General features: G+C 38.8%; 1 protein-coding gene across 2 annotated transcripts in view; it reads right to left on the reverse strand.

Moving 5' to 3' along the window:
- Window positions 1–981: 981 nt before the first annotated feature.
- The window catches only part of PDE6A (phosphodiesterase 6A), a 66,171-nt gene continuing 44,351 nt past the window's right edge, over window positions 982–22,801 (reverse strand). For both annotated transcript variants that reach the window (XM_069955150.1, XM_069955159.1), the window contains 17 exons: window positions 22,675–22,739; window positions 21,578–21,644; window positions 20,644–20,691; window positions 19,949–20,098; window positions 19,053–19,196; window positions 18,020–18,085; window positions 16,163–16,309; window positions 15,893–16,000; window positions 15,025–15,134; window positions 14,155–14,242; window positions 10,414–10,514; window positions 7,863–7,970; window positions 7,545–7,608; window positions 5,011–5,085; window positions 2,929–3,012; window positions 2,130–2,286; window positions 982–1,213 (listed from right to left, as the gene is read on the reverse strand). In XM_069955150.1, coding sequence (XP_069811251.1) covers window positions 1,128–1,213; window positions 2,130–2,286; window positions 2,929–3,012; window positions 5,011–5,085; window positions 7,545–7,608; window positions 7,863–7,970; window positions 10,414–10,514; window positions 14,155–14,242; window positions 15,025–15,134; window positions 15,893–16,000; window positions 16,163–16,309; window positions 18,020–18,085; window positions 19,053–19,196; window positions 19,949–20,098; window positions 20,644–20,691; window positions 21,578–21,644; window positions 22,675–22,739 — 1,668 coding nt within the window. In that variant the 3' untranslated portion in view covers window positions 982–1,127. The remainder of the gene's footprint in view (window positions 1,214–2,129; window positions 2,287–2,928; window positions 3,013–5,010; window positions 5,086–7,544; window positions 7,609–7,862; window positions 7,971–10,413; window positions 10,515–14,154; window positions 14,243–15,024; window positions 15,135–15,892; window positions 16,001–16,162; window positions 16,310–18,019; window positions 18,086–19,052; window positions 19,197–19,948; window positions 20,099–20,643; window positions 20,692–21,577; window positions 21,645–22,674; window positions 22,740–22,801) is intronic.

Consider the following 22,801-nt stretch of genomic DNA (forward strand, 5'->3'; position numbering starts at 1 on the left):
GTTAATCAGGGATGACAAGAGTTGGACTCCTGCCGATCTAGTATTGTTGGCCTAGACTCAGTTTTTAAAGGCCGGTTTATCCATTTACACCCTCCTGACATGCTGGTTTTAATAAATACTGTTATAACCATGTTGCACCATTCTGCTGTTTTTCCTCTGGTAAATGTACCGTATGAATAAACTAAAAATTTAGGTTTGCAAGCAGGTCTGGATGGTCAAGGTCCTCATGGTCACTAGATATATCAGTGCACAATGTTGCTTGTTTTATAAATTGATAATTGGACCATTCTCCTTGTTGATAGGGAGTGTGCCTTTACCCTCTACCACTATAAGCATTGCTTGGATAGTGTCAAAATGGCATACCTAATTGGTAATAAGGTATGCCATTTGATAATTGACAATAAGTTGTCAATTTATTCATATATTTACAACAGAAATTATGGAGGAATGGCACAATTCTACATGTAAAAAAAGATTGTCCAGAATTATTGTATAGGAAACATGAGCATTCACAAAAGAGACATGTCAAATCATCTCTTATAGCAAATCATATTAGATGTATGTACAATGCATGTTGGCAACTGCTACATTTGTATGACCTTTTTGAGCTCAATGGTCTTAATTCAGGAGAAAGTCAGGGGGAAGTGTTCTATAACACAAGGAACAGAGATGGCGGCTCACCTTACCAGACTGTACAATTATTTATAGCAAGTGTATTTTTACTGCAATATTCAAAGTAGACACAAAGTGACTGCACCAAACTACAGCCTTACTCTGTTACAAGCCATCCATTGGGCTACTCTTTCTATCACATCAGTACAATGAACATTATTGCATTATAAAACTGGGAAGAAATGACTAGAAACTAACATACCAAAGTGAATATGGGGAATACTGTTCTGATTGCAGCTTGATTTTTATTTCAGCCAACAATAAACGTTGGTATATGATGCTTATTTATGTAAACTACAAAAATAGACATTTCCATAAATGTGGGGCAATAATAACATTACAAATGTATGTTGTCAAAACTCTTTACGGTACGTGAACTAAAGTATAATCATATAACATGATCTACCCAGAAAATGAAAAACAGAAAATGAAACAAAGCAAAAGTATTTACAGTCTCATAAGATAGAACAGCTTTTTGACTGAGGTGCTTGCTCAGCTATGGGGACATTTCCTCCATTCTCTTTCCCTGTCACTGCTGGGGCTGTAGATAAAAAGAAGGATAATAAACATCAGGAAATTGGTCACTTGAGTAGGTTCTCATAGTTATACAATTAGATGATCAATCAATTCAAGAAATTTGTGACACGTGTCAATGTTGTGAGTTAATTTCCCTTTTTAACCTTTAAAGTGTCCCTGTTATTTAAAAGAAAAATATTGACAGGTCACTGAACCATATTAAAAGTTTTGATTGGTCTGTGTCTGGGTGTTCAGACCGATCATTAGATGAAAAGTTGGCTAAACCCTAGCTATAACAAAAACTAAGAGCTCTTAGGGGCATTTCACACAAAGAGATTATCAGCTAAACAGGCCGATCATCGCCCTATGTGAAAAGTTCAGCTGTCGGATCAGCAAAATGCTTCTTTGTAAGCTGGTCTGCATGCATAAAATATAGATTTAGGGTATATTCACACGAACGGACTCGCAGCGAGATTCTCGCTGCGAGTCAGGCAGGTCCTGGCAGTTCCCACACACTATATACTCGCTGCGGTCTGAACGACCGCAGCAAGTATGAAATTCTACCGCCCTTAACCCCTTCTGCTCCCGCCCGCCTCCCCCGCTGTAAGCATACATTACCTCTCTCCTCGCTGCACGGGGTCGGGCGTCCTGCTCTCTCGTCAGGCCAATCAGTGTGTTGCCCAGCTGCAGCCACTGATTGGCCGGATGGGAGAGCAGGATGCCGGACCCGTGCAGCGAGGAGAGAGGTAATGTATGCTTACAGCGGGGGAGCCGGGCGGGAGCAGAAGGGGTTAAGGGCGGTAGGATTACATACGCAGCGTTAAGACCGCAGCAAGTATATAGTGTGTGGGAACTACCAGGACCTGCCGGAGTCCGTTCGTGTGAATATACCCTTAGTCTTTCTTAATAAGACCTATGGCCATATCCTTTTATATCCCCACCTGGCTTCGCAGGCTGGATGCCTTTTGCCTTTTGCTTCTCCTCTTCTATAGCTTTCATTTTTGCATCATACTCATCAGCCAATGCCTTCCATTCCTTTTTGTTGTTGAGAATCCTGTCATACATCGGTTGTATCTCTGGATGAAATCTTGAGAACTCCTGGAGCAGGAAAAAGAACCATCCATTAAAACAAGACTATATGCAATGACAATCAAACTTTATATCAATGTTTTCCAATCCTGACCTGTGTTGTCTCCCTTACCTAGGTTAGGTATAAGAAGAAATGAAGTCTGCCAAGTTCACTAGGAATGACATTAGATCAGTATTAATGTATTTTACGTAACTGATCTGAGTACTACTCCTGGAGGCTTCCATTGTGCATTTTTATGAATTTACGACCTGAATTAGTAGCAACAAATGAAGTACATTCTTTATGTTACTAGGTGACAAGAACTATTGTAGGAAACCTCTCAAAAGTGGTTGAAGTAGAAGCATGCAAAGAGGTGGAAAATTTGCCCAAGGTTCACAAAAATACAGTGCAGATGGGAAATCAAAGGACTGTACAGATTTTCTATGAGCCCATACAGCACCCTTTGAGAGTCCATTGTATTATGAGAAATCTTTTATTTATACCAAAGCCTTTTAGTCCTAACCTTTTTTTTCATTATCTATGTTTTGTTATATAAAAAAAAATCTCTTTCTATCTATCTATCTATCTATCTATCTATCTATCTATCTATCTATCTATCAAGATAATTGAATAATTTTATATTTATATATATATAAACACGAATAACTTACCTTATATACAAATGTGCATACAAAATCAATAAAACCACACTGCAACTTAGGAAGCTCGTCTGCTTTGTTTCTGTCCATCATTGGCTATAAGAAAACAATATAAGAGTTCACTAGAAGGTTGTCTGTTGATGAAAGTTCAGTAAATGTGTTCTGTATTAATACTGCTTATTGCTATGCCCTCTGGATCGCAGCAGTTGCTAGAACAGAGTCTACACTGTACAATTGTTGTACAACTAGTAATAACACATACTTTACAATAACAATAAGAGATTAAAACCATATCAATATCATATAACTATTATTGAATATCATAATTCATAATCATAAGTTTTTATATGTCTACATAAGTCATATAAGACTTTTGTGGCTTGTTGGGAATATAGGCGGTAGGATATCTGAAAGGTAATATATATTATGTGAGTATCATGGAGATGGGTCACTTCTTAGATGGAAATAATTCTTTAAGGTGGCACTAAGAGCGGTCAACTACATAAGAAATTCCAAAGCGTAGTGATTGTCAGAAATTGTTGTATATTAATGCTTAAAGTTGACTGTTTTATATGGCCCTGAGGACCATTTTACCTCTTTGAAAACCTCATGAACTAATAGGAGACTAAAAATATAAAAATATTTTCAAATATATAATTCGAAAAAAATGCAGCTTTTCTTCTCTAATATAGAAATACAGCTTTGGCCCCTGAAGAACTGTAGTTGACTTGAGTTCAGAGACCCAGTGTGCACTGTGCACTTTTTTGACCTAATACTATATAGGAGAAACAGTAGACTGGCACTACACCAAATCACCATGCATAGTCAAGTAGCTGAAAGCCTATATAACGGGGTGCTCTCTCGGGGAATGCAGCAGCAGCAATATTGTACAGTTCCAACAAAAGAGAGAAGGAGAGGCACTCGCCGTATAAAAACTTCTTTATTGAATGCTTTTAAAACATGATCCAGAGAGTGTAGCAGACAGCGTGGGACGCCGAACAGCAGCGAAGGCCCTTTCCCACGCGCATGCGCGCTTCCTCAGGAAGCGTGTCTGAGGAAGCGCGCATGCGCGCGGGAAAGGGCCTTCACACTATCAGCTGCTGTTCGGCGTCCCACGCTGTCTGCTACACTCTCTGGATCATGTTTTAAAAGCATTCAATAAAGCACTTTTTTGACCTGTTCATGTTTGGAGGATTTTTTCACAAAAGCTGGATGTGGCCCCCCCTTTCTGATTAATTTAATATTTAAAAATACTTATTTCTGGCAACACTTTTGGCGCAATCCACACAAAAAATTGATTTTGCACCTGGACAGGGATTTATCAAACCCTATCAGCATTTTCTCTTTTGTGGTATGGCTGCTGGCTTTTTGCACGCAGTAAGAAAATCAGATTAACTCTTTGCATGCAGCTATGTACTCATCTTGCAGACTAAGGTGTCATTCACGCTACAGAATTAGCACAGAATTTCCAGCGGAATCCACACTGGGGACTCCGCTTGAGGTTCTGCCTGTCCCATGGATTCAATAGGGTGTCTAATACGCACTCTGCCATCTTCCAAAAGAAATGTCATTTCTTTGAGTGGATGGCGGAGTGAGCGTGAGACACCCTATTGAATCAATCGGACAGGCAGAACTTCAGAGTCCCCAGCATGCATTCCGCTTGAAATTCCGCGCTAATTCTGTAGTGTGACCCTACATTCCGTAAATTCACACAACCTAACAGTGATGGCCATCTTTAATAATAACAGCCGACATTGTGCGAATAAATTTTCACAATGACGGACATTATTATGAAAGACAGTCATCATTTTCACATACTGTAGTGTAAACCTAGCCTAAGTTTTTACAAGGAGTTAGATCCTCTTCCATTAACTTCTTTTACCTCCTTTAATAATCTTGGATGTGATGTATATATTCTATTATGTATAATAATCTGCACATAAGGCACCTCTTGCCATTTTGTTGGCATTATACACAAGCTACATCCTGAGCTTCCTACACATAGTGATCTTATTGTGGTAATGACAATGCGGTCATTTGTTTCACAATATCTTCTTCAGACATTATCTCACAAGCATTCATTTAGAACCTTACAATAGGGTTTTGTTGCAGTACAGTTCTTTCCAGGTCACCTTGTTCCCAAAACTCAGCTGCAACCAGAAGTGCAACCTAAAAGTATAAAAAAAAAACAACAGGTGTGACATAGTAAGTGTATTTTAATATAATAAAGCTAGTTCATATATTAAGCATTTTATAAAGTCAGATGTGATAACAATAAACTATATCTTTACATTGATTTACACTGATGGAATGATGTAGAGCAAATATTTACTTGGTAAAGGGCCTTTTATATGGGGCTATTATTGTTTGGGTTTCCCCATAGGAATTCGGAATGTATTCTGAACACAGTGGAAACCACGTAAAGTTATAGATAAAGATCACTACAAAGATCTCTGTACTGTCCGTTCATATATTTGCACATGGTGATCAGATTGTCCCTAAGACGTCTTTTTTTCTAAAGTAAATAACCCCAAGCTTGATAATCTGTCTTGGTACTGTAGCCCACCCATCCTCTTGATTATTCTGTTCATCCTCCTCTGCACCCGCTCCAGTTCAGCCATGTCTTTTTTCATACGGGTGCTCAAAACTGTACACAATGGGGGAGATTTATTAAACTGGTTTAAAGTAGAATTGTCTCAGTTGCCCCTAGCAACTAATCAGATTCCACCTTTCATTTTCAAAGAATCTGTGAGGAAGTGGAATCTGATTGGTTGCTGGGGGCAACTAAAACCATTCCACTTTACACCAGTTTGATAAATCTTCTCCACTTGTTCTGACCAGCAAAATTATGTTCTTCTCGTGAGCTTCTCTCTTTTGATGATTTTATTAGCCTTGGCAGCAGCTGCCTGGAACTGATCACTAAAGTTACATGTACTGTCCACCAGTTCCTCCAAGTCCTTTCCGGAAGCTGAGTTACCCAGTGTTTTATTATTTAGCACATAATTGTACACTTTATTTCTATGACCCCATTGCATAACTTTACCTCCTCATAAAATCTGATCAGATTACTCTGACAGGAACAATCCCTTATATCTTAAATATTTTGTGACCCCTTCTTGAATAATGGCACTACATTTGCTAAACACAATCCTGTGGAACTATCGCTGTCATTACAGAATCTTTAAACATTAGGAACAATGAGTTATTACTATAAAACTCTGGAATGGATGCCATCTGCTCCAATGATTTGTGGATTTTAATATTTTTAAGGTGGCCCCACACTTCCTGTGGGATTAAGCAGGTTAGATTTAATGAATAAAACTGGATTGAACTACTGACATATCATTTCTTATTGAAGTTAATGGGAGATGTTTTTTTTTCTTTTAATTGAATTGTATGGTTTTTAGCACAGAAAACCACAGACATTAACCACCGGTTAATGTTCATGAGAAATAAATATTTAACTTCAAATTTAAATTAGTTGAGAAAGATTTTAGTGAAAAAGATTTTTGGAACTTCAAAGCGAATGTACAGTCAGGGGGATCGCTTTCAGTTTTATACATGAATATACCAACACCGGCGCAAGGATGCCGATGTCGCTGTCCTTTTTTTAACCAAGGGCCATTTGCCGCACGTGGCACGGGTTTATCCCTGGGCACCGGCCAGGGCTAAAGCACTGGAGGCGGCCCGTCGGTCCTCAGTGTTATGAAACCCCTCCTATGATGACGTGGCTCCTTCGATTCTAATGGAGCCGCGTCACAGAGGTGAGAGCGTCACACTGGGGGGCCTCCAGTGCTTTAGGCCTGAAGGGTGCCCAGGAATAGACTGGCACCGTGCACAGGAACTGGGCCTCGGTTAAATATAAGGACAGTGGCATTGGAATCTCTGCATGGCGCTGGTCTATTCATGTAATAAACTTAAAGCGATGTACCTGATGGTACATACGTTTTAAGGGCAAAATGCTTTTCTTTAAAAGATAACATGTATGTATCTAGTTTTATGGACAGTTTAAATACATACATACATGTTGTTGTTACTGTTTTTGTTATTAGTGACTTTATGCAAATATTCCACAGATACTGTTAGAAAGGTTTGGGGGGACCAAAATGTGTTTATTACAATTAAGATTTTAGTTGCATCTACTTATCTTCTTCTGTACAGTAACAGTGTGAAATTCAAGTTCCATTAATAGGCTCTTTGTTGACTTTCATCTAAAGCGCCATGGTATTTATACAAAATTTTTGAATAGTGACCATCTATATTTTCTGAGTCCTTCCTTGTTCCCTAGTGCCATTTTGAGACAACACATGCTGACAAAACTTCTGACACACTTCTGGATGTTATGTGGCTAACATTAAGAAAAGAAAGAACTCTAAATTACATCCCATCTTCATCTGTCTTCTACACCCAACTTAGTTGAGATTTCCAATAACAGAAACCTCATAGTAACATCAAATGGGTTTCTTCTGTACTTCCTATTTCTTATATTCCTGTAAATCACTTTTATTCTGGTAATAAGTGGTGGTCAATGACTCTCTGATGTGTATCTATGGCATCATTACTTTGTCTAGACATTTTATTAATAGTGACTCAGAAATGTATTTTTTACACAGATTGGGTGAGTGTACCTTGCTCTGGATCTCCCAGGGTTTAGCAATGGCTGACAGGTCACATGCAGTCATCATCATTGCCCTTAAAAGAATAAGAAACAAATACTTTCTCACTTCATCTTGTGGACATGTACATATGTTAAGTAGATAGTAAGCATAACTAGGTAGGTCGGTATCCTGATTGTGTGTTATTGGGTATACATCATTATTAAATAATATGATTTATTCTATCTAATTCTCACAATTGTATGTACAAGGTAAAGTTGACTTTCAATTTGGACATAAACCATAAATGTTCTTCCCCCCAAAAAATAAAGAGGTTAGGATATAACATACATTACAATTTCTTTGCGAGTCTGTTCCAGCTTCATATATTCTGTCCAAGCTTGCTCACTCTCATATGTTTTTGACTGGTCTACTATCTTCTGGAACATAGCCCTCTTCCTGTAGACAAATATAAAAAGAAAAACAATCAATATATGTTGCCTTTTTCCATTTTGAGTCACACATAGAAACAGCTTTTTCAGTGAAATCATCTTTCCTGACATTTAAAGGGGAAGAAGGGGCAGATTTATACATATGAATCTACTGGTATGTAACTGTAGTCCTTTTCGTGCTGATTCAAATGGCAGCCCTTGCTGTCTGATCCATTCCACCATTCCTCTATTATTTAGCAAAATCCAGATATGTAAATTAGGCTGGGTTCACAATATGTTTTTGCAATCCATTTTTTTCATCTGTTTTTAAAAAAACAAATGGAAAAACTTATGCATTTGTGTGCATCCATTTGATCTGTTTTTCCATTGACTTCCACTATAAAATCTGTTTTTCTTAACGTAAACAAAAATGAGGTTGACTATGTTTTTGTGTACGTTAAAAAAAAGGATCCGTTTTGATCAGTTACTTTTTATAATGGAAGTCAATGGAAAAAAGATCAAAACGGATGCAGATAAATGCATGTGTTTTTCTATTGTTCCAAGAAAACGGATTGCAACAACATAGTGTGAACCCAGCCTTAGGTCGTTGGGTGCCCTGAGGGACCAGGGAATGTCTGCCTGTCATCCTTTTTTGCACCGCCTATTCATGCATATGTATGCATAATGTAGTAAGGTAACATTTCTATGACAAAAGATCATTTGCGTTTTATATGTAGTGATCTATAATTTCCATAGGGAAGATCCTGCGCTTATGAAGAGCAGAGGATCTTTTGTTGGGGAAATGATAGATAATTATACATATAAATATACATGAATTTTCTCTGTGTGTAGAAGAAAGAAGGCTTGTTTCTTGCAGGACCAATGCATTTATTTAATAGAACAGTTATTAAGGTATATACATTATTGATCACTTTTTTTATTTTAAGGATGTATTTAAATAGAAAACAACGTCGATTCCAATGTTTGTTGTGTTTTTGTTTACATTGTTCATGTGGTTTAAATAATATTCATTTTATTGTACACGTTGTTACAACCGCATGTTTGATAACAATATACTGTATTACATACACTTTAAATACAAATAGCCCCAATAATGTTTCTATATCAATGACATATAAGGATTAGGATTAGTTTGTCAACCTCTAATCTGCTGGTCTCCACAGATCCCGAGTATTATTATACCCCTGTTAGACAGCCATGTCTTAACATACATTTCCTTTACAATGGTTAACCATGTAATAATAAAGATGGCTTAAATCTGTAGGCTATTTTGGTCAAATTTAGGATTCATCTTAGATGGTTTAACATTCAATAACAAACTGTAATTGTACTTTTTATTGCAGTATTTACCTTTGTTAGAAATGCATTTAATTAGAGTTATTACAACTGCATGTTTGATAACAAATATACTGTAGTTACTAAATATGAATTCCTTGCTATAAAAAGGTTAAATCTCCAGGCCATGAGTAGAGAGATAAATGACCATTTTTAAACGCTTATGTCTGTTGAGGTAAAGAAAATCAACTATTTAAAGAACCCTTTCCTATACAGATGTCTGTGAATCCTCTTTTCTTCATATGCAAAGGAGAATGCCATGCCTCTTTGCACAAAGTGACCTCTAATGTTATATATTATTGTACTTGCCCGCCATTGAATCTTCTTGTAGCAGTTCTACATTCTTAACCTGTGGAGCCCAAAAGTAAACCCAACGTGCAAGATTGATGGGGGGGGGGGCAATTTATTTATATATATTTTTTGGATATTATACTAGATCAGTTAGCTTTTTATCAATACTACAGCATACAGCTGCAGCAAACTAATAATGTTCCTAAAACATTGAATAACTTGCAATGAAGAATCTATTGCTATTGTAACACCTCACAGTACAAGTGTTACTATATAACTTTTGGCTTAAAAACAAACACAAATCTCATTAATATTCTTATTATAATTATTTAAATTTTTGATTAAAATTTGGTAAGTATTCCTACGTTGTTTTGCTTACAAGTATAGAATAAGGCCAAGCCTACACTACGAATTTTTACAATAAACAACTGACGTTGTTGCTAGTTGCAACGACGGCCATTGTTTAATGAGAGTGTGCAACTACATTACACTGTATGGGATCACGGCCGTAGTGTATAGACTCTGTAAACACTACGGCCATGGTTCTCTGCAGCCGCACAAAATAATTGACAGGTCTATTTTATGTGGTTGCTATGTGGCCGCACAAGATAGCCTGTGCTCACATTGTAAAGTACGGATCCCAAGCGTACTTTACATTGTTCTCTATGGCTAGTTGGAGTGCGGCTGTTGTTTGACACGTCAAACACCGGCTGTGTCAAACGACAGCCAATGTTCTTACAGAAAGTGAACATGGCCTAAATGTTGGAAATTGCACAAAACTCTATAGAAATCTATACACAATGGGAAATGTAAAGGATACTTACTTAAAATACAAAGCCAAGTCTGTTGCAATAATTGCAATATCCATCATATGGATGGCATGATCATATTGTCTCCTGTTCAGATTTTGGTAGATATTTATTGTCTGTGAACCACAAGATACAAGGTATATCATACATTCAATTGACAAGATAATAAATATAGATATGTTGAAATGTTTACATTGTGATAAGAACAGAACAGTAGTTGACATAAGAGTTCATATTTGAACACCATATTACGTTATTGTTATGGAATATTATTATATGCACAAAGAAACCCAATTTTGTAAGGACATTGCTTTACTTTATTAAGTAAGGGGCTTAAATTACATGCCTCATTACAGTCTAAGGCTATGTTCTCACTACAGGATCATAGAGGGGAAAGGCAGCCATCTCTTAATATTGATGGCTACAAATAATCACCATGATCAGGATGGCCGTCATTTCGCACTATGATCCCGTAGTTGGAACATAGCCGGGGGCTGCCTTCACACTACGTATATTTCAGTCAGTATATTTCAGTCAGTATTGCAACCAAAACCAGGAGTGGATTTAAAACACAGAAAGGATCTGTTCATACAATGGTGAAATTGAGTGGATGGCCGCCATATAACAGTAAATAACTGCCATTATTTCAATATAACAGCCGTTGTTCTCAAATAACAGCAAATATTTGCCATTAAATGGCGGCCATCCACTCAATTTCAACATTGTGTGAACAGATCCTTTCTGTGTTTTTAATCCACTCCTTGTTTTGGTTGCAATACTGACTGAAAGATACTGACTGAAATATACATATACTGACTGAAATATACGTAGTGTGAACGCAGCCTAGGCTGGGTTCACACTATGTATATTTCAGGCAGTATTTGGTCCTCATGTCAGGTCCTCATAGCAACCAAAACCAGGAGTGGATTGAAAACACAGAAAGGATCTGTTCACACAATGTTGAAATTGAGTGGATGGCCGCCATATAACAGTAAATAACGGCCATTATTTCAATACCACAGCCGTTGTTTTAAAATAACAGCAAATATTTGCCATTAAATGATGGCCATCCACTCAGTTACAACATTATGTGAACAGAGCCTTTCTGTGTTTTCAATCCACTCCTGGTTTTGGTTGCTATACAGCCTCACAAATACAGCCTCAAATATACATAGTGTGAACCCAGCCTCAGGCTGTACTCACAGTTCTGATGGTTGCCAATGAAAACAATTTTGCAGACAGATACACCTCTGTGAATTGTGAATGCTGTGCTGAATTACACAGGTTGCCACTCAAAAATAATCTAGACTGTATAATGTATTGTGTTATTAGTACTACTTAAATTTTAAACATTATTTTTTTTACAGGTAAATTATAAAACTATGTACAAAAGCAAACACAGTAAGACCCAAACCTGATTCTTCTGTGATTATAAAATACAATACTCAAATGGGTATTAGTCAGAAAGTTACATTGACTTGTAAATTAGTTCTATTTAAAAGTCTTAAGCCTTCAAGGACTGTACAGCTCATTGAACTTTCACTAGTGCTATGTCATGGCAAAACTGAGAAAAGTATGTGCTGTGATGTAATTGGCCAGAGAAGCCTGTGTATACTAAAGGCAAACAGCCCAGGTCCTGACCCCCCCCCCCCCTCTCCCAATAATAGTAGTGGGAGCACTAAAATCAGTTTGTCACCAATCTTACAAAATCGTGCAGGTTTTAACCCCCCTTACTCTATGTGCGGTTCTCCACCCTATTCACAAGCTTAGATGTTGCACATCTGCAGCTTAGATGCTGCACAGAATCCCACCTGCTTGGTGTCTCTATGGGATGGCTCGCACGCCTCCGCTCCCGTCGCTCTCTGCTTAATGAATTGACATGTCAATTCTTTGAGCGGAGAGTGACAGAAGCGGAGACGCACAAGCCCTCCCATAGAGACACCAAGCAGGTGGGATTCTGCGCCGGGGGGCTTCATCGCAGATTTCCCGCACAGACAAGTGTTATGCAGGTATATATTGAATGTGCAGCATCTAAGCGGGTCCCTAAAAGTGCTTCATTTTATCGGTGGACAGTGACACCTAGGTAGAAGATTTATGGCAGTTAGGTCATCTCTCCTATATGGACAGTGGCAGCTGGGCTCTATCTCCCGGGTGGGTAGAGGGCCTAACTGCCATGAAACCTCCACCTAGATGACACTGCCCACTGATAAAATATACAGATTTTAGAGCAGAAAGAAGACACAAACAAGTGTTAAACAGGTATATATTGAATGTGCAGCATCTAAGCTTGCGGATGCTATAGACAATAACGTGACAATATCACTTTAAAACTTTTTGAAACAACAGGTACACTTTAATTACAAATAGCCCCAATAATGTTTCTATATCAATAACATTAGGATTAGGTTGTCAACCTCTAATCTGCTGGTCTCCACAGATCCCGAGTATTATTATATCCCTGTTAGACAGCCATGTCTTAACATACATTTCCTTTACAATGGTTAACCATGTAATAATAAAGATGGCTTAAATCTGTAGGCTATTTTGGTCAAATTTAGGATTCATCTTAGATGGTTTAACATTCAATAACAAACTGTAATTGTATTTTTTATTGCAGTATTTACCTTTGTTAGGGTACTATTTCATGGGCCGAGGAGGGCTCGATCAACGATGTAAATGAGCGCCGATCTGTTAGATCGCCGCTCGTTTACTGGGCCTATTCCACGGCCCGATGATCGTTGAGCGAGGGCTGCAGGGACATCGTTACCGATGTCCTTGCAGCATCATACATTACCTGTCAGGTCTTCTGCTCCGCTCCGTCTTCCTCCCCGGGTCCCGCGCGCTCTGCCTTCAGAATGGCCAGTCAGCTGACAGGCCACTCAGCCAATCACAGGCTGCGGGGGTCCCTGCCTGTGATTGGCTGAGCGCTCCGTCAGCTGACAGGCTATTCTGAAGCCAGAGCGCGTGGGACCCGGGGAGGAAGACGGAGCGGAGCAGAAGACCTGACAGGTAATGTATGCTGCTGCTGCTTCTCAAATCGTCGGTCGCCCGCCGCGCACCGCTATTCAACCGTAGCGATGCACGGTGGGGGAACGATGATTTTAGGTCTGGCCCTAAATGAACGATCAGCTGATGACACGATCATCGGCTGATCGTTCTCTCTATTTCACCAAACGATAATCGGCCGAATAGGGCCGATTCGGCCGATTATCGTTACTGTGGAATAGGGCCCTTAGAAATGCCTTTAATTAGAGCCGCTTCTGCTATGAGGGGGAATGAGGATTCCGCGGCAGGTGGCAGATTCTCAGTTAAGTCAATCTGACTTATCTGAATAAGACTCCACAGACTAATAGACTGCTTGCTGAATTCTGTAGGGCCCGCTGACCCTTCCTCCCCCACAACACATGTTCGGCAGGAGGAGGCAGGTGGCACAGACAGGAGCCCCATGATGGGTAGGCCTTCTGTCTGCAGGGATGAGTTACTGCCACTGTCAGGGATCCCTGGAGTGGGCACTGTCAGGAATCCCAGGGGTGGGGTGGGCACTGTCAGGAATCCCTGGGTCACACACACTGTATTTATCTACCTTCAAGGGCCTAACATGACCTTCCTAATGATGTCATCAGGTGTGTGTGTGTGTGGGGGGGGGACCAGTGGGAGCAGTATCTGTGGTGACAGTATATAGGGAGTATGTGACAGCATATGTAGGGTCGACATGCATTTATTATTACTCCATATAATAAAATTATTCAATATTACCTCATCTTTAAGTAGTGTTTTGCTGAACTCGAGATGATGCCTTTCTAGGATAGATGAACCATGGAGCTTTGCTAGTGGATGTCCTGATCTGAAAAGGAAAAAAGATAAAGGAAAAGTTCACATAACAACCAATTAAACAAGGATGGGAAATGATCTTTTATTTATTTATTGTGTATAATAGAAGAGTGGAGTTCTTTTTTCAAGCAGCACACTTATATTTGTGTTATTTCTTGGTGTTAGAGCATACACAGGCTATATCAATCACAATTTCTGAGCCAATGACTACACATGAAGACTTTCCATGAAATGTTGACTAGTTTTATCAGGTAGCTTGGAAAGGACCTAAGTGACTTGCTTTTTCTTTCCATCTTGTTGCATTTCTTCAGATTGACTGGTGAGTATTACCAATAAGCATTTTCTCCTGAAAAGTGTAGCTGAGACATAGTAAGTGACTACAAAGGAGGTTCCAATGGTGTCAATCTTGAGAATGGAGTCTAAAGTCTCCTGTAGGAATTGAGGGATGGTCCTAGATGCACACTGCAGCCCCACAGACATTACATGGCTGCCAGTCTAGATAGAGATAGAGGTGATAGAGGGTCCTGTTCATGATATTTCATAGGTCTCCACTAATGGGACCTTCCATAATCATACGCTTATTCCCTATTCTGTGGATAGAAAAAACATATTAATGGTTGGGCAACCCCTTTAGGGGGGTTTGGGCATAGAGAGAGATGTCTTATTATCTGTAAGGTGACCAAAGAGTTTTTAAATAACTGGATAACAACACCATATGCAGGTATTTGTTGATGACAGTATGTTTAAGAAGAAGATTATATGTTACTATGTATGAAAATGTGAAAGTAGACTTACTTCATCTGGTACAAGTTATTAGTACCTCGGTGGTCAATATCATGGCAGAATGCAGCAGTCACCATTGCCATGGCCTCAAGATCTGTATAATAGCGTTTCAAATTTCCTGTCTGGAAACAAGCAGAAAAAAATTATAGAAGGCAATACCAAACTGAAAAAGAAGTGAACATAGTCATAGGTGGCTGTAGCATACATGGGTATACTACATATTAAGCTTTCCATATATATTAGATCAGGGGTCTCAAACTCGCGTCCCTCCAGCTGTTGCAAAACTACAATTCCCATCATGCCTGGACAGCCAAAGCTTCGCTTGTCCTCAGGTAAGTAAGATACCGTCAGAGGTATCGGACAACAGCTCTTCATTCAGAACACTCAACTGAGCATGCATGTATGGGGGACGAGGAGAGATAACTGTTGACATTTATCTTCTGCATATGGCCAGCTTAAAGGGGTATTCCAGGAAAAATTTACTTTTCCCCTATCTACAGGATAAGGGAAAAATAGGAGATCTCGGGGGGTCCGACCTCTGTACCCCCTCCCGATCTCCATATCGGACCCTGGCTTCTGTGTAATGAAATAGAGCCGTGGGTCTTGCTCCGTACCCACGGCTCTCTAATTATTCCTATAGGGCTGACGGAAAGAAACGAGTACAGCGATCTTCTGGCGTACGGCGGGGGTACAGAGGTCAGACCCCCTGCTATCTCCTACTTTTCTCTTATCCTGTTGATAGTGAAAAAGTACATTTTTCCTGGAATACCCCTTTAAGACAGTTGTCCCTGAGTTGTCCCTGTAGTCTTCTGCTCTGTGTTGACCTATAAAAACAACAAACTCCTATCAAGAAAATCCTATTATACATCCACACTCTTACCATGAGGAGAGTGAACATGGTTTGTCCTACATTGAAGCCATGCCGCCAGTTGTGATAAGTAATTTTTCTGTATCCTTTGCTTAGGGAAAATATGAATCGCACTAAAACCTGTATGAAGAACAAACAGACATTTCTGAGTATAACCCTGCACTTTTAGAGACATTAGTGGCCCTTTATAGTGTTGCCACTTTGAAATGTCAGAGTAACTATCCAAAATTCTATTCAGTAATTTTTACACCACCATGTAACAAACACCAGCAATCATCTTACCTCTTGAGGTATATGAAATTTGTCAACCACTTCTAACTCATAGTACATCTGAATCGCACATTTTACTAAGAACAGCTCAGTTTGAGGCAAGTCACTGAAGTGGAACTCATAAATTTCAGCTTCCTCCGGATCAGGCAATTCTTCTTGCTAAAAGAGTACAAACTATCTTAGCAATAAACTATAACAGAGAAATAGTTTTTCCTAGTTTGTTGTATGTAATTTTTGTTCCTTTAATCATTACTGCTGTATTTATGCTTGGCAATAATGACAAAAGCCTGGCCTGATCATATAAAGCAGTGCTTCTTAATTCCAGTCCTTATTGTCCACCAACAGGTCATGTTTTGAGGATATTCCTTACAAAGAACACCTGTAGTAATACCTGATGCACTGACCATAATTATATTACTGTGAAATACTAAGGATATCCTTAGAGAAGTTTTTTTATGGGGATTTGCTACTACTTTGGACAGTTCTTGTCATGGACAGAGGTGGCAGCAGAGAGCACAATCCAGACTGGGAATAAAACACAACTTCCTGTAGGGCATACAGTAGCTGATAAGTACTGGTACCAGTTAATTTAAAAACTATTTCTTTTTCACTGGAGTTCCTCTTTACCTGCCTTTAAAGTGACTCTGTACCCACAATCTGACCCCCCCAAACCACTTGTACCTTCAGATAGCTGCTTTTAATCCAAGATCTGTCTTGGGGTCTGTTCGGCAGGTGATGCAGTTATTGTCCAAAAAAACTACTTTTAAACTTGCAGCCCCGTGCCCAACGGGAGTATCTGTGCCCTAACTTTGCACCACCCCTCTGTTCCTCCTCCCCACCCTCTTCATCATTAGGAATGCCACTGGAACATTTTTTCCTCTCTGAACACTGCACAGGTCCTTAATGATCCAGCCCATGTTCAGTTTTCACACAGCTGATTAATAGGAGCAAATCTGCCTGGAGCATTCCTAATGATAAGGAGGGCAGGGAGGAGGGACAGAGAGGTTGTGCCAGCCTAATGCATACACAATCTAAGCCCCGGCCGTTGGACACGGGGCTGCCAGTTTAAAAGTTGTTTTTTAGGACCATAGCTGCGTCACCTGCCAAACGGACCCCAGGACAGATCTTGGATTAAGAGCAGCTATCCGAAGGTACAAGCGGTTTGGGGGGGGGGGGCAGATTGTGGGTACAGAGTCGCTTTAAAAGTGGTACATTTTACAATGGCCCTCTGGACAAGAAGGCCTTGTACACACCAGAGGTGAAGCTAAAAAGCATAAAGTAGAGGAAGAACACTAAAACCAATGTACTTGTAGTAATCCTGCAGAATGCTCGCTCCAATGTAATCAACTAAAGTCTTCTGACAGTGGGAGTTCCATTCAATCCTGTGTCTAATAAGAACTATTCTATTCCTTTTAATAAAAAAACTACTTTTAAAGAGAAATTTTATTCAGCCACTATTCATTTCATTACGAAAGGCCAAAGAACACAGGGTTCTAGGCAGATTAATTTATGCCCATATATTTTCTTAAGCGTTCTCAGAAAATTAAACAAAATGTAAATTTAATTTATATAGCTAGAGTTCATTATACTTTCATTTGTAACTTAAGTAAGTAGACCAAGCATACTTTCTAAAGTTTTTTTTTTATACTTTGGCACTAGTTATTTTAATAAATTGTCTACTGTTAATTCTCTTGGGGAACAGACAATAAGTGTAGGCAGTTGGTTATGTTAGGAGTTGTAGTCCTAATATTATACCAATATTCTTCAACAACTGTCTGATACAGTCTGAAAAGATACATTGTATATTTTACATCTTTCTTTTTTGTTGCTTTAAAATCACAGAAAAGTCATGTTGAAGGTCTGATTTACCAATATTTCATATAGTTCCTCTTCTTCACATTCTTCCGGTACTCGATTCAACAATTCATTGGTTTTCTGTGCATATAAAAATGTAGAAATAATGCAGATTACACAGTTTATCTATATTTTATTCAAGGCTGTCAATGAAGAGGCCTGAAAGCTAAAATGTTTGACCTTTGAGATATTCGTATCTGCTTGACTTATATGTTCCTTAATGTAATCTGGGAACAGCTGTGCCCCAATTATTTCATCTATTTAACTGTGATTCAATACATATAGCATAGACTTAACCTCAACCATAGACATTATAAATGTTTTCCCTCTTGTAAAGAGATGGTGACTTTTATATTCAGGGTTCTTGTACCAAAGGGTTGGTTAAAGGGGTTCTCCACTTTGCTTAGAAGGGGGCCTTCACTATAAGCTGGTCACTAAAGGTCCCTTTCCTAGGTTTCCAAAGCTTTCAGCTGTGATCTATCAGAGAACCTGCTGGACAGCCTTTTAGTCTCCCTGCAGTGCCACCCCAGGGGGTAAATAAACATTACACAATGCCTATCCATATAAATGAATTGTTGGTTTAATGCAAGATGGAGCAGATTCTATAAAGTGAAAGGCACTCTTTATAACTGTATAAATATCATGGACTCCTCTCTGGCCAGGAGATGAATGTCCTGAACATAGAACCCCCAGTACCCCCCTTTCATACCAAGACAACCACTTTAAGACAACAAAATATGGCTTCAAAAACTATTAAAAAATTAATATTTTGTGAATTGTGGAAAGATAATTACTCAGAAAGTCTTAGACCTCTCTCCATTGTATAGATCGTGGAAGTGCCCTATATATCTCCTGTTTATGACTTGGTATAGCTTATTAAACTTGCAATCCCGAATTCACAGGTTTTACCATAGGTGCACTGTGTAGGTCATAGAAAGGGATTATAAGCATGGCTTGAAACCTTCCCTAATAATGTGTGCACCTCAAATGAATTACACTTATAAGAAGCTATAAAAGCACTCCATTGTTGGCGAGAATGTGCTCTTACCAAGATTATCTGCAATTCATCATTGGAGCATTTCACATGATAATTAACCATATCTTGATAAATATCTTTTCGGTTCTCAAGCTTGTTCATTTTGTCATAAGTGTCAGTGTTCAGAACAGACCAGCCTAGAAACTGTGCCAAAGACTGTAAATAAAAGTGATAAGAAGAATAGGAATGAAGTAGATTTGAGAAGAGTGAATAGCAGGGTCGTAGCAATAGAAATATAAAGGTAACCATCACATCTAAGCCATTGTGCTACCTTTCCCATGCATCACATGATTCTATCTGCTTTGGCAGCAGATACCTGGTACTAGTTGTTAGAGATAAGTTTACTGTAACTCAATATCCCCAAGTGTTCTTCAGTGTCAGGTTTACCTAGTGTTTAATATATAATCATAAAATTTGTTTTCTCATTCCAAGTGCATAATATAGTAGGGATATATAAATAAATTATGCTTTTAGAGTACATTTCTACAAATTCAGTCCTACAGCCCGACATGTCTTATCTTGGGCTCCACTTATATTAACATTCCATCCGATTTGATGGTAGGAATAGCGCCAGACAGATGCTATAATAGAACCTTTTTGGATCCCATTAGAGATCAATAGGGAACACTGCATGCTGTAGGTTATATAATAGAGGTAGTAAAGTTTCATGACTTTATTTATAAACAGAAGCCACAATGCAACTCTGAATAGTCATATCTAGTTTTTACACTAATCTAGCATTTGGATAACTTATTGTTTTAAAATACAAAATATGTATGACCCAATATACAGTACATGTAGAATACCAACATAATTCATATCGTTAATTAAAAGTATAGACAACGTGCCCCAATTTTCTGTAATTGCTTTAGTTATCAAGACTTTCAAGAAATGTAGTGTGCACTCACTTCAGTTAATACTTCGTCCATTTCATCAAATGGTTTTCCATCCTTTCTGTTGTAGAATGTGGCAACTCCAACAATTTCTTCCTTTTTGTTGACAATTGGCAGTGAAAGGACATTTTTAATTATCCACCCGGAGTCGTCAAGTGGACCTTTCTATGGAGATAGAAATGAGAACATGTTCAGTTTCTGAATGTTTCTGTTGAACGTATCTTACTGCTGCAAACCATAGGGTAGGGTAAATCTATTATAAAGCCTGATCTTGTAGTGCCTCTAATAAATACGGTGTGGGTGACAGAGGTTGATATTTAGTTATGACCTGTATATGGATAAGATGTCTGGACAAATTCCCCCCTTTGTGTTTCACACATTACTCTTTGGACAACACTACATGATAATAGACTGATGGGAAAACTGCACATTTTAAACTGAAATGGGAAACCACTAACAAACCAATTACAGTCTAGTTTAGGGCATCCTAGGCTTCCTCAAACTCTGACCTCACAGCCAAACTGCACACAAACATAACAGGGCCCCATTTAAATAACATTTTTAGTCTCCAGACCAAACCTACAGCAAAAGGGTATGCAGATATAGTAAAACAAGTTTTGTTTAATATATTTTAATTATTTATGTGTATTCTTTTTTTGCTTTTAGTTTTTCTAAATCAGCATATCATATCTGTGTTTCCAAGTCTTTACCTGAAACTCGAAGTACTCATCAGCACGTGTGTTCATGATATTGCAAATCTGAAAGAAACATATCAATGTTTGATTATCATTTTATACAGATATGTGATGACTGTGAATGAATAGATTAAGGTGTTCTTCAGTAAAACAAAACAGTACTTACCTTTTCTATCCCATACCATTCTACAGTGGTGCAGATCCTCCTGCAGTATCTCGACAATCTTTACAAGCTGGCAGTAATGATGTGCTATATCGGGAGAAGTGGCCTCAATGGTCATGTGTTGGGCTTACTGGCATCAACAAGCAGCACATTATAACTGGCAGCTTGTAAACAAACTAAATATACATCTTTGTTATTCACTTCAGCTTTTTTTGTGCCTGTTTTTTATATTAAATACAATGCTACAATGCTATACATTTAGCCACTAGGTGTCTCATTCATTGAGGCTCCATGACTGGCCTTTAGCAACAGCAAAAAAAAAACAAACAAAAACAAATGTAGGAAGTGATCTTAGTTTGTCCAATGAAGATGAATACTGATTCATAATAATAATAATAATTATAATAATTGCTGCTTCATGTGCTTGTTTCTAATCATTTATAGAGAGAAATCATTAAATGCTTAGAATAATGCTTAGAAACAACTCATGTCTATATACTGTGAGGGTATGTTCACACTGAGTAAAATAGGTGCACCTCCAAGCAGAGTCCGCAGCTGGGGCTCCAGCGCAGACTACGATCAGAATCCCTCTTGCCTCAGTGTGTCAATGGGATGCCTCGCGCCTCCTTTCTCGGCTCAAAGAATTGACATGTCTGTGGCGGGTACTCCGACGCAGAATTCCACCTGTTTTACTTAGTGTGAACGCACCCTAAAGCGTCTACATTTATTATTCTGCTCTACTAGTTCATGTTTTAAAGATATATGTGCAGTGGTTATCATACTTACCAGACCATTTTCTGCAACGTATGTGGGAAGTTTACTAGCCAAAGCCCAATGATCGGCAGGGGGGTTCCTGTCAAAGACATGTCATTAAGCTTTAGTGGTGTAGTGTGCTCTAACTATTACAAAAAATTTAAACTTTGATGAAACAGCTCAATTTCTGAAGTATTTGGACAGTGACTCCATTTTCATAACTAAGGGCCATACTGTATGTGCAGTAAGTCAGCAACGATCTGCTAGATCAGCGCTTGCTTATAGAGCCTAAAAGACAATGTCTGTGCAGCCCTTGCTTTTATAGAAAGTAATAAAGTAAATACTTACCTGTCCACACTCCCTGGTGTCCTCCCGGCTTCTCCTCACCCAAGCTTCTGAACCTTTCTGTGCAGTGACAGGCCACTCAGCCAATTGCTGGCTGAGGTGGGACAACGCCACGGCCAGTGATAAACTGAGCAGCCTGTGTCTTCAGAGATGGCTTAAGAAGCTTCAGCAGTGGCTGCAGTGAGCAGAAAAAAGGCAGCAGGACACCAGAGGGAGTGGAGAGGTAAGTATTATGTTCATTATTTTGTAAGAAATAAGAAAATGATGATCAGTGTTTTCTGTGAATGACTGATAGAGGCTGCAGAAGAAGCCTCTATCAGTCATTTACACAGCAAAGCCCACACACAGACGTGTGAGACTTGCAGCCTGGACATGAGAAGAGGATCAGACATTGGCAATCACCACTAGACCACCAGTGACATGTTTAAAGCCCTTTACAGCCCGTTTTCAGACTTGAAAATGGGATCTAAGGGGTTTAATTCATGCTAGCACAGTGATCTGGCCATGTTGGTTTGAAGCGGCGGCCCTCTGCTACAGAGGGCCACCTGGTGTAACGGGAGGTTGGCTACCGATCTCCTTTTATCCTGGCAGTGCCACACCAATACGTTATTGTATGTCTCAGTGCGGCTAAGGGTTAAATTATCCATCATGCTTGAGTAGTAATAATTTACATTATAATATTTATACATAATTGTTCAAAGACATGTAAAGTGAAATTTATCGTTGTTTCATAAAACTTTTTAGTCATTATAAAATTGAGCAATAGTATTTCCATTAAAACTTACGGAATAACTTTAATCTCTTCCTTTCCGTGCAAAATATAGTCAATCACTTTATAAAATGATATTTCCTGGAAGAGAGAAAGCAAATTATTTTAATTTGGTAAAGAATGATAAACACTTTTAATCGTAA

This window comes from Dendropsophus ebraccatus, chromosome 1 (genome assembly GCF_027789765.1).
Source record: "Dendropsophus ebraccatus isolate aDenEbr1 chromosome 1, aDenEbr1.pat, whole genome shotgun sequence".
In the NCBI taxonomy this organism is placed as follows: domain Eukaryota; kingdom Metazoa; phylum Chordata; class Amphibia; order Anura; family Hylidae; genus Dendropsophus; species Dendropsophus ebraccatus.